Below are 12,932 nucleotides of genomic sequence, written 5' to 3'. Positions count from 1 at the left end.
TGTCTATTCCATCACGATAATAACAATTACCATTCAATAATAGAACAGTCATCGACCTACTTGCAGTGGCACTGAAGTGAATCTAAAATGTATTCATGAAGTATGATGATCTGAAGTGTTTAAAATTGTACACAATAATAGTCGAACCAACTTTAAAATAGGGTCTACCACAAATACAAATGTTCGTGACGAAATTATTTTATTTATCACGCACTGAGTACCTTATTCAATACATTTTCACGACAGGTTGGGCAAATACATATAGGCCCCCCAATTGGTTCTCCTGACGCAAATCCAGATATTGTCTATTCCATCACGATAATAATAATTACCATTCAATAATTCAACAGTCATCGACTTACTTGCAGTGAAGTGAATCTAAAATGTATTCGTGAAGTTATGATGATCTGAAGTGTTTAAAAACGTACACAATAGTTGAACCAACTTTAAAATACCACAAACACAAATGTGTGTGACGGTATTTTATTGCTTTAGAAATGTGATTTCAAAAAGTAGATTAGTGCATCGTATACGTCAGGGCTTGTTTTTTTGTTTATTGTTTATTTTTTATTTATTTTTTTTTTACTTGCAGCGTTTGGGAAATCGGTAATAGGTAAATTGAAGGGTCCTTTTAAAGTTTAAATATGATTTTTTAAAAGTTATATTTTTAGATCATTAGACCTATTTAACGAGCCCCCAATAGCCCCAGGCCCCAGTGCTGTGCACTGACTGCACTGCCCATACTTACGCCACTGGCCCTGAGTATTATTAGTGGTTACATAACGTTTGTTATGCACTGTGTCATGCGCTATAGAAGTGGACGACCATAATGTATTGTGAATGTACCTCTCTGGTAGGGCCTACAGTAGGCCTACAATCAGTGTAAAAGTGTAAGGTATAGGGTAGCATGGATTTAAACATTTTCCTAATGATAATGTTCAAAATAAGTGTCGAGGAAAGTAAGTATGATTGTTGGAAAAATGGTCAACATTTTATTTTGAATTCTCACCATGACGAGCATCGCTCACATAATTATGTGATAACGCCCACAAATGTAACAACACAACATGACCTCTTCGCCCACAAATGTAATAATTTCCTTTTAGTTTCGAATAGAGGAGATACCGTACTCGCACGAATAAGCGCCCCGTTTGAATAAGCGCCCCTCTCGAAAACGTGAAAATATCCTTAAGCGCCCCGTTTAAATAAGCGTCCCCTTCTAATTTGAATAAACGCCCCCTCAATAATCCAATCAATCCTGGGACTGTGGATGTTGGCATGATTTGAGGTGTGGAGTGGAATCGCATTCTCCTTTAGTCAATATCAAAGTGAGGATATTTATCTTGGACAGATGAGAGCTCCCTGGACAGACAGTATATTTCCAACTTTCATCTTCTTACATTTGTCTATAGCCTAGTCCTACTCCTTTTCCGACAACTTGCACATTTAACACATTCTTATCAAAGTTTTCAAAAAAAACCTGCAATGATCATGCTGTTCTGCTATTCTCAATTGACCGATGGCCAACAAGCTTCACCACTAATTTCATCAGCTATTCTGCTGTTATTTAATAATGTAGGCCTACTCACAACATTCTTGTCATGACAAGCCATGCTCTCTGGACGATTATCTTTTCCGCCGCACCACCATTCGTAATTTGCGGTTTCCTCATGTCCTTATATAATCGTATAATTTTATTAAACACATTCAAACGTTACTGACACACGTGACTCGATTCGACCAATGTAAACTATTCAGCAATTAGCCAAAACACACAAGAATAGGCAGCAGGCTATTGGGTCACTGGTTTCAAACCAACCTGTACTAGGCCTATAATTGGCTGATTACTCGATGAACAAACGCACAGCCCTCGACATAATGAGTATCTCTGCATCGATCCCTAAGTTGCTTATTGCTTTTCTTTGATTACAGTGATTTCATTTAATCTAATCTAGTTTTTATGAAGTGTGTACTTGATAACATATACATATGCATGCTTTATAGTTTAAGTAAGGAGAATCGATTTGTTTTCAACACAGTACCTTTCGTTTGCAACCTCTTATGTGGCGTTTCTCATCCAGGATCTTAGAGAATTTGAGAATATGACAACAAAAACCATGATCATACTCTTGTTATTCGGTAGGTATATGCTGGTTAACTTATATCATCTTGTAATTGCACGACGACAGTATGGACGTAGAACGTAATAACGTCACATAAAGTCCTCTGTGTATGCAAGAACATTGAGTTCTCGCGGTCGCATAGATTCTAGGACGCAATTTGGCCAAATATCTACGTTGTGCTGAGAACGTAGGACAGTCGTGCATGATTGAATCCGTTCTAGTGTTGCGTCATCGCGAATTTATTTGCGCGAGATATATTTATTTGCGTCGGTTCGGTTCCTGAGCTCCAATTAGTTGCGCACATTTTTCGCTTCGCAAAAGTAGAAACAGTTCGAACTACCAATTTCGCTGAAGCAAAAACTCGTATAGAGATGCGAATGCTCATGCGTATGAACGACGCTTTCGATTCGCGCGAATAAATTCGCCTAGTATAGTGGAAAACCGGCTTAAAGAATGTAGATACGGATCGAGTCAAAATATCAAGCGACAGTCCTGCGATTCTATCTGTGGCGATGCCAAAACATATCAATAAAGACGAGCCCAAAATAAGTCTTCGAAAGAGACTTTAGTTCCCGACGAGTATAGTGTTAGCAGCAGAAGATCAGAAACAGCAGTACTTTCAGCAACACCAGTAGTGCGGCAGTAAAAGTATAGTAGTAGCATAGAGGTATACCGTAGCCTCCATGGTAGTAGTAGTAGTATAGTAGTAGTAGTAGTCGTAGTAGTCGTAGTAGTCGTAGTAGTAGTAGCAGCAGCAGCAGCAGCAGCAGCAGCAGCAGCAGCAGAAGAAGCAGAGGTAGTTGTAGGCCTTTTGTATTGATTGATTGAAACCTTGATTTAGGTTTAGAATGGTGTCCGGCGTTGGAAATTGTTACTTGTTATTATTTCTCTTTATTAATGAGCGGACCCTTGCAATTGTATTGCTATGTAAAATTAATTTTTACAAATGACAATAAATTTTACTGAAATACACTTTATGATTTTTTTTTAATTTCAAGAATTAGGTAGAATAAATGCTGATTATATATTGTCGCCGTCTGCCTCAGATTGGGATACCGTATCCTGTAGTCTTGTTTCGATTAACAATGAGGATGAGCAAGCTATTATAGCCGACACGTTTCCAAGTAACAGCGGCGATATGTGGATAGGGCTTAGTAAGGTAGGTATATTGATCAGTTAACCACATGGATCGGATGGATCAATTTTACCAGAGAAAAGTGAATTACTCTTTCCTGATTTTACCTGGTAATACTTTAAACATTATTCCACGAAAAATTATAAATTCAATAACATTTATGAATCTGTTGAAACAGAGACAAAATAGTCTGAAGTATTTTAAATGTTCTGAACCTTCTGTTTTGTGCCATATGGGGACGTTTTTCGTGTATTCATTATTTGTATAAAGTCGATATGTTTAAACATTATTTTCATTATACAGGTACTTTCAGCTATAATTGTTGCTTAACGTTAGCATTGATGATTATCTTAATTTGTGTCATCATTCCAAAACATCTTAGCATCTGAACAGATTGAAATTTTGTTGCTAAACATGTCGAAGTTATCTGGTGGTAAATTAACAGGAATTAGGCCTAGATGTATTTTAAAGACTTCTGCTGCTCTTATATCGGTGGCTAACCGACCGTATCTTCCTAACCTAGGCCTATTCGAATTTTAAAGTGGTAGTAGAAGTACATCTTACAACTTCATATCAATATCCTTATTCGACTGGTTCATTTCCTTGACGATTTTATGTTGAGTATCATTCGACTGATTCGTAAAATAGACTTCGTTGACAACGAAATTTAACGTAACCAGAGTGCGTTAATCAGCGTTAAGTTATCCATGTGACCAAAACAAACATGGCCGATTGGTCAGTTTAGAAACAACATTTCCATTAATATAACTTAGATTAAATTTCAGGAAATAAAAATTATATCTTCTTTGCCGATGAACTTAAACTGTTCACAATTGTTTCTCCTCTCCTCTTCAAGGTTTTTTTTTTATTGGGTCATTGATTGCCAAATGGCTCTTATTCCTAAGTGCGAAATACTTTTTAAAAAATGCCTTTAAATATTTATTTATTCTATAGTCCCTCTATTCTTGATCGGGTTTCTCACCATAAATATCTTGTTATTTTTAATAAATTAAACCTTAATTTTAATGTTGTCTTCAGGGTCAATCGAATGCTCAAAATGATGAGACAACTGTGGGCATGTTCATAATCCTAAATATCTTAATTTATTTTGGACGCTGGATAGACCTCATCTTGAATTCTCTAGTACTGTAATCATTTTATTTATTTGTCCAATTCTGTTGGTTTTTATGTCGTTCCTGTCATTCTAATCTCTCTGAATGTCACTTACACGAAGGTCTGTGTTTTTTTGCTCTGTATTTTCTTATAGAATGTAGTTTTGACTGTGCCTTGGCTATCTTGTTTTCTCTCAATGTTAAGTCACGTCTGTCGTATCCCTCTTCGTCTTTTCGTACTCGGAACTATTGGTATTATTTTGATTGTTATTGTTAATTATTAACATAATAATAATAATAATAATAATAATAATAATAATAATAATAATAATAATAATAATAATGTTACCAAATGATCGATGACACAATAAACCACTAATAAAATTCAAAAATATGACGATACTTTTGAGAACGATCATTTCAGGCAATGCCTGAACAATTTAATAAGGCCTAGCCATTGCTAGGCCTTACGCTACATACATGTTTCGACAGATGTGTCATCATCAGTGTACAAAGATTCCATATAGGCAATTTTATTTAAACGAAGTGAAGTTTGTAATACGTCAATCTATACGTAATTCAACCGTATCAAGTTGTGAACACCAAGATCATGAATAATAATAATAATAATAATAATAATAATAATAATAATAATAATGATGATGATGATGATGATGATGAGGATGATGATGAATAATATTAGTAATAGTAATAGTAATTATTATTATTATTATTATTATTATTATTATTATTATTATTATTATTATTATTATTATTATTATCAATAAACATTGACTAACATTTGTTTAAGGTTGCAAACTCAGCAGATTTTACCTGGGTAGATGGTACAGAACCTATATACACACATTTTCAATTCAATAATGAGGGAAGCAATAATTTCAACCACCGTAAGTCTTTAATATTTTAGCTTAAGATGCCGTCTCCATTTCTTAGCGTTAATACAATAATTGTTTATATTTACAGTATATACTACACAATTGACTATTATGCTACAAGTGTTAATAATTGTTAAATTAACCTAACAAAATGCTGATGATAACATTTGTTATAATATAATAATACAGTATTTTAGACTTATATAGCATTTAACGCCAACAAGCCTTTAAGCGCTTCTCATTATTACCAACGGTCATCGGATAAAACGCCTATGGAACACAAACTCCCTGGGGAGTATTCCATAACGTTGCAGCTACATCAGCACATTTTAGCATTTAACCCTACCAGGTACCCATTATTATACTCCTGGGTGGGGAGGAGCTATGCAGATAAAGCCCAAGGACACAAGTGGAATGCACAACGAGGGGATTGAAACCCTGACCTCGGGGTTAGGAAACCAAACCGTTCCCATGTTATGTTTATGTTGATATTAAGTAATATAAGGTTGGTTCACACACATATTTGAATCGTTGCTACAAGGTTTGCTTGAGCATTTGTAGGGACAGTATACTGTGTGCGTGTGAACACAGATTTCCCTTTCCAAACGCGGCAAGCAGAAACACATTATCCTCTAAGTGCTTAAATTAACACAAACTTTTGGACCAGAATTTCACCACACTATCCATCATAGTATTATTCGCTGTATGTATATTTACGTAGCTACCAATCTATACATTTCATAATAAAAACGTGAGCGCCTTTTCACTCTTTCTCCATGATGTACAACACTGATGGACAACGTCTCACAAAATACTTTTTAAATATATTACAGTATTTGGTACTGGTACTGGTATGGATATTTATAATGCGCCTCTTCCTTGAGGTTATAAAGGGCAGTTCTTATCTAAATATTATTATTCTACATAAACTTTAGGCATCTTTTGATATATATATTTACTACATGTTTGTTATATGTTAACTGGAATATACCTGCACTCATCATCTACAGGTAAATGCGTTTACATGAGATCAAATAACAATAAATGGAGATTGGACGACTGTAATGTTCTCAAGATCTACATCTGCGAAACAAGTAAGCTAACTATAGGTTGCTATTTAAAAATAATAATAATAATAATAATAATAATAATAATAATAATAATAATAATAATAATAATAATAATAAAAATAATAATAATACTAAACACAATAACAGTAATAATAATAATAATAATAATAATAATAATAATAATAATAATAATAATAATAATAATAATAATAATAATAATAATTTGAATATTTATTAAGCATTCTTGCTCAGATGGTCTCACAGCGCTATTAGAAAAAAAGATAATTGAAAGAGGTGGGTTTTGAGAGCAATTTTGAACTCCATCAAAGCTGAAGAATGACGAACCTCACTAGGTAGTTCGTTCCATAGGGATGGTGCAGCGGCATAAAAAGCATTCACGATCGCTGCAGGAGTAGCCAAAAGCTCACGTAAATTTGCATTAATTTAATCTAGAGTTCAAAGTTTTATTTCTGACACTATTTTTAAAGTATCAAGTATGTTTATTTCGTTTAATGTAGGCATAATATAAGTGCCGAAAAAAACAAGGAGGGTTGGGAAGTTCTTGTTACAATAACTTATAGCGAAGTCCGTTTTAATAGATTACACCACACACTATTATGTAAAATAATATTCTTCATAATTATCACTAATGTTACAGCTACGGTAATGGTAACTACACCCGATTCAACAACTAACGTCAAACTAAAAACAACGATACCGGAAACTACGCCCGAAACATCAACGGCTAACGCACCGACAACTACGATATCGGGAACTACCCCTGGTCCAACGACTAACGCTGAACTAACAACTACGATGTCGGCAACTACACTCGAATCGACGACAAACACGGAACCGTCAACCGCTACAACATCGGTTACCACACCAGATTCAACGACCAACGTAATACTAACAACATTGGTAACTTCTCCTGAAAAACCGACGACTGTAATATGGTTAACTACGCCGAATACGACGACAAACGCGGAACCAATAACCGCAATATCCGTAACTACGCCCACAATGACAACCGAAGGGAAAGAAGCAACTATATCGCGAGCCATTTCCCTACCAATGACTGACGTGCAACCAACATCTATGATCGCTAACTGTTTTCAAAATGTCACGTATAAAGGTAAGTTACATCTCTCATTTGGTGTGAATTATGTAGTGGTATCATTTTAGCAAAAGTACATTAAAAACACAATATTATTATTTATACAAGTTCTCTAAATGTGTATGTGGATTTTTGTTGCTAGATCAAAAAACTGTTTTCATGAGAAATATTCCGATCGGTGAATCCTCCAACAAAGTTTGCTCTCCTGATTACGTCATCGCTCGCCAAGTATCGGTCTCTCGGATTCAATGTGTTCTAGGGTGCAAGCGTCATGAGGCTTGTTATGCTGTCAACATTGTAGAGGTTCCACCTGAAGATAATTTTGACGGTAGCAAGTATTTCTATTGCGAATGGACAACTGCAAAGCAAGTTGACACCGATGTCATGATGCAGTTGGATACAGATCGGAATATTCGAGCTCGTTTTCAGTTCGTGAAAGTGCGCTAGTAAGGCTTCATGTTGTGTCCCAAGTCAAATATGTCGCCATGAACTTCGTAATTATTAGTTTCTATTATTACATTTTTATATAGAAAAATATTATTATTAGTATTATTGGAACAATTCAAATGGTATTAGGTTTCTAAACGGAACTGACGACAAATGACAAGGAAGAAATATTAAAGTGAAAAACAAAACTACTTGAATTTATCTACATAATGATAAAAGGTATACCTCAAGTTAGATAGTAGATCGGGGCGTAATAATACTTCTTCGATCTCGAAAATATTGTATTGTGTTTTTATAATAATGCTCCTGGTTCTGACACAAATATTTAATTTCTTTGTCTAGGGATTGTAATTGTCGACCAAATTTGTTGTTAAATAACAATTACAAAATACTTGCTCATATTTTATCAATGAATACAAAATTGCTAGTAAAGATCAAACAGGGGTACTAATATGATTACTACTATGGCCACTACGACGCTTTAGGAAGGATAAAAATGAAAATATCCGATTTAATGAAGATGTGAAAGAAACATTATTGTTTTCTGTCTTTTTTAGATTCTGAGAATGTATTCGATGGTATGGATAATATACACTTCTAAAACAATTTAATTTCTGTGAGTCATTTAAGCGGCAGTTGCCTGTATACAAATATATTCTTTGTTGGTCTGCGTAGCCTATAGGCCTATTTTGGCAATTACAATTATAAATAATTACATACTGTAGTAATAATGAGAATAATTTCATTTCTATACAATCCTAAATCACACAGTATGCCTAATATGTTTGAGTACGAATATTTACATAATATTTTATAGTCTCGTTAGGAAAATAAAGAACCGATTAAACAAATTGTTATGTATGAAAAAATAATTGATATGCCTACATAGCCCTATGACACTACTGCATAATATTATATGAATTTGAACAAATATGTATTTGTTCTTTCTTCAGTAATGTAATTTGATCAAATTATTTTGACAATAATCTATAATGCATTGAAATGCCATGAATCTAGGCCTATATCCACAAATGTTGAGGCGTTAAGGAAGCTTTGTCTATAACATATATTCTGTGTACTGTCTATATACCATTTCTCAGGTATGTAGAAGATGGTATCAACGTAAACAACCCAGCAACCGACTCTATAAAACCATGGAGGTATAAAAATATTTTTATACCTCCATGATCCTGTCTCTTATACACATCTAGATGTGTATAAGAGACAGGTATAAACTCTCTCCCTGTCCCTCTCTATTTCAAATAATTTGATCCACCACTGATATTTTATACTTTTTTTGTCGTTCAAACATTTAGAATACAATGACAAAATGATTAAAACACGAGCATATCTAAAAATCCAATCTCAGAGGTAAAAGAGCCCCGGCTGCGTTACGCCACTGCACAGTGGTATATTAACAACATTAGCCATAGTTATAACAACCTTCTGTTAATATCATTACTTTCATTATATACAACTCACAGGTTTTTAGGAACACATGCCTATTGTTAACATAACATTGTTATCAAACGCTTGGATTAATAATTAATGGCGAGCGCATCAATGAACATATTAGTCCAATTCTATCAAGCACGTTATGGTTATTCGATATGCTATCACGCTATTTTTAGTTATTAGGTTCATGAGTAAAATACTAACAATTATAATGGTAAATATTTAACAATGAAAGTAAATACAATTTAATTACAATACAGTGTAGGCCTACTTCAATGATTGTACCAGCGGTAAGATCTTAATAAGCATAGAACTTTGGTGGGATTCATGCTACATTAGCTAGGGACACACAATAGAAACATCATTTTCTTATCGCAGACAGTATTGATCAAGCATAATCACGTTGTACTCCTTAAGGTTACATTATTAATATTTTGTATGATAGTCTGTAGATTTATTAGCATTGCAATAAGCCATACACCCACAACAATTAGTAACTAACCATATAACCATGGACCTATTATAACCCAACAATACAGTAATATAATGTATCACACAACACCCTCTATACCGTATACTGCAATGGATAAAGACGAGGCTTGAAATAGCCAATTACGATCGAAAAAGAGGGGTTCGTCTACGCACGGCTAATTTTAGATTTATTAAATGATGTTCGTATTATGTGCGGATTATCCGTAACACGCAAATTGACTACTGCAATGAAGCTACTACTAAATGTTAATATGAATAAAGGCAATTTTAAATAAAGGGAAATAGATATTGATGAATATTTTTATTTATTATTATTATTTTGGAAGATTAACCTCTTGCATTCGGCGCCGTATTTAAGCTTGCTAAATGCAGTATGAAGACCATAAAACAAGCAGAAAAAAAAAAGTAGGAATTCGGAGAATGAAACAGGGGTGAGGGGTGTTGTCGTATTTTACGGCAGACATACAAACATCGTCTAAAAACTCTTCTCACGCTTTTTTTTTATTATCACTTTTATCTTTATTATAATTTTTAATGAATTTGTTTGATGGAACGTTGTTATTAGGCTTTACTTACCCAACCTTTAGTTCCGTAATGATTTTTGTAGTTAAGTTAAGTTGTTTTCCAAACTAAAAAAACTAAAACTAACACTCCTGGGAGTCGTCTTATACGCGGGTCGCCTTATACGCGAGTATTATTATATTTGTATTTAGATTTGCCTGTTGTATTAGGCATATTTTGCAATCAATATACTGAATCTTAATTAACTAACCAATTCGAATTAAGTTATATTGGTTTAGTCTGAATTCATTGTATTGTATTAAAGTTTGATTCATTGTTTGGTTGTTCTCGTTTGATTGTTTATTCTGTATTAAATATTTTGGACCACAACGGAATAAAGTTTGTTGTGTTTTTTTTTTATCTATGAATATTATATTTGTATTCAGAATAAAGAAATAAGTTTAAAAAATAGTATTCCCTTTATTATACTTTTTACACGTTTAAATCTCATGTTTGTGCTAAACTTTTTGTTTGTATTTTCCATTACACGTGCACACTCTCATCATACAGTACTGTACGTTACATGTTTCATCTATGTATTAACCTTTACATTAATTGTTAGTACAGTAATCTTATATTATGCCAATATATTATATTATGTCAATACACAAATGTCTCACATTATGTGTATTGACATTTACGTAATCTCATTTTATGCGAGTTAATCTCACCATGGAAGTATAAAAATAAATTAAAAAAAATATTTTTATACCTCCATGATCTCACATTATGTGTATTGACCTTTACAGTAGATGTTAGCAATCTCATATTGCGGGTTAATCGCACATCATGTGGTATTAATCTCTACATTACATGTTATCCTCAGTTATGGTGTATTACTTAAACCTTCCACTTAAAACGGTTTATGGCCGGACTCCGATAACCGTATTGTCTCAATGGTGGGGTGGGGTGTGGTGGTGGTTGGGGAACCGGTCTACGACCCCCATCCTAAATTTTTCGAAATAAAAAAAAATGAGAAAAAAAGTAAATTCTCAAATTTTGGATCTAAGAGTGCCTTCCGGCCATCTAAAGGTGCCATATATTATATATTTTCTTACTTCAGCCCCACCATGGGGGGGGGGGGAGGGGATCCGCCACAGTGTCTCTATAACGAATGCCCTTTAAGCTGTCACTGGAGTACTGAATGATGAGTGGCAAATAGTTCACAGATAGAGAGTCCAGATCACCTCAGCCTCACCATGGTTAAAGATGAGGTAAGATAATTTATGATGGTACCCTTGATGGCCGGAAATGGCATTCTCAGATTTAAATTTGAATATAGTTTTCTTTTTTTCTGCATTTGTTTTATGAAAAAAAAATTAGGGTGGGAGAAGGGCAGCCGAACCATCTACCCCTCACCCCTCATTTGCCCAGCAACTGATACGTTTTAATAAATTCTTAGGCAAACAAAACAATCATAAAATAGGTGGATTGTTTCGGTGAGTTATAAGATAACGAACCTCTCTAAGTCCCCAGTTCAATTCCCACCGCTGCCTCTCCTTGTGTTTTAGTTGGAGGGCTAAAATGCAAGTTACGAGACAGCGAACCGTCTTTCGCATGAGACAAAGCAATGCAACCTAAAAAGCATAAAATTAATAATTCTGAATAAGTCATGATCTCAATGCACAATTGGCGTGTCATATAACCAGGCATAACGAGCATTGGCTTCTATTAGATTACAATATAATACAAAAAAATACGTAGTTTTAAGACAATTAAGACAAAAATGTCATATGACGACAGTCGGCTGTTTCAGAATAATTATGAAACGTAACGAATACCTCTCTAGAGTTTTTTTTTGCATCTGAAAGTGGAATTGGTACAAAATAATATTCTCTTTGGCATGCTTTGCCATGAATTAGGCCTATTTTTCCTGTACCTCTTGTTCGGGTACAGGGTATTCCCATTTTTGGAGTTAAAATAACTCAAAAATCAGTGAAATATTGATAGTAAGAATTATGTGAACATTTTATAGTCTCGGTGGAAGATTAATAAACCGATTAGACAAATCGTTGTGTGCAAAAATAATGCCTGCAGGATATAACACTACGCGGGTGAATAAAATACTGTATTTGAACAAAGGTTATACAAAAATGTAATTGCTTCATTGAAGAGCAGAAATCTAACTTTCTTTGAAAAAGTATTTTAATCAAATATTCCTCACGCTTTCTACGATAGTTTGTAGGCCTACTAATTGTCAATATTATTGAAAGGCCTTCTATGTGTTCACAATTTTTTATTTTCCCAGAGATGAAAAATAATAATAAAACAGAGACCTACTCGATCGTACATTGATTCGAGAAAAGAGGTAAAAAAATATTCGTTCGTCACAAGTAGCATCTCAGCAAGATAATTATTTTAATGAGCACTTGTTACGTTCAGGTATGGTTGTCTGTTGTCGGTTGTTCAGTGTACAATGAAGTTATTTGGAGGTCTTTTGTGCCGACCATACGACGACTAAAGTTCTCTGCAATAATTCGTGGAGAATTACAATGTCTCAATTGTGGACGATAACGTATAACTT

General features: G+C 34.1%; 1 protein-coding gene and 1 long non-coding RNA gene across 3 annotated transcripts in view; one reads left to right on the top strand and one right to left on the bottom strand.

Annotated features, from left to right (window-relative positions):
- The window catches only part of LOC117114997, a 5,131-nt gene extending 3,494 nt beyond the window's left edge, over window positions 1-1,637 (bottom strand). The window contains exon 1 of the long non-coding RNA XR_004446478.1: window positions 1,590-1,637. This is a non-coding gene — a long non-coding RNA (uncharacterized LOC117114997). The remainder of the gene's footprint in view (window positions 1-1,589) is intronic.
- Window positions 1,638-1,810: 173 nt separating this feature from the next.
- LOC117114812 (mucin-5AC-like) lies at window positions 1,811-8,908 on the top strand. 2 transcript variants are annotated; one of them, XM_033258505.1, is made up of 6 exons: window positions 1,811-2,139; window positions 3,122-3,282; window positions 5,182-5,278; window positions 6,277-6,360; window positions 6,995-7,471; window positions 7,596-8,908. In XM_033258505.1, exons 1-6 carry the CDS (start codon window positions 2,103-2,105, stop codon window positions 7,898-7,900), a joined length of 1,161 nt encoding a protein of 386 aa, XP_033114396.1. In that variant the 5' UTR covers window positions 1,811-2,102; the 3' UTR covers window positions 7,901-8,908. The 2 variants fall into 2 exon arrangements, with proteins under 2 accessions (XP_033114396.1, XP_033114448.1); XM_033258557.1 differs by lacking the exon at window positions 1,811-2,139 and adding an exon at window positions 2,658-2,790.
- Window positions 8,909-12,932: the final 4,024 nt, after the last annotated feature.

Source organism: Anneissia japonica, unplaced genomic scaffold (genome assembly GCF_011630105.1).
Source record: "Anneissia japonica isolate Jap-2015-1 unplaced genomic scaffold, ASM1163010v1 scaffold287957_len1322810_cov207, whole genome shotgun sequence".
NCBI lineage: Eukaryota > Metazoa > Echinodermata > Crinoidea > Comatulida > Comatulidae > Anneissia > Anneissia japonica.
The sequence above is the reverse complement of the archived record's forward strand: the minus strand, read 5'-3'. Positions and strand labels throughout refer to the sequence as shown.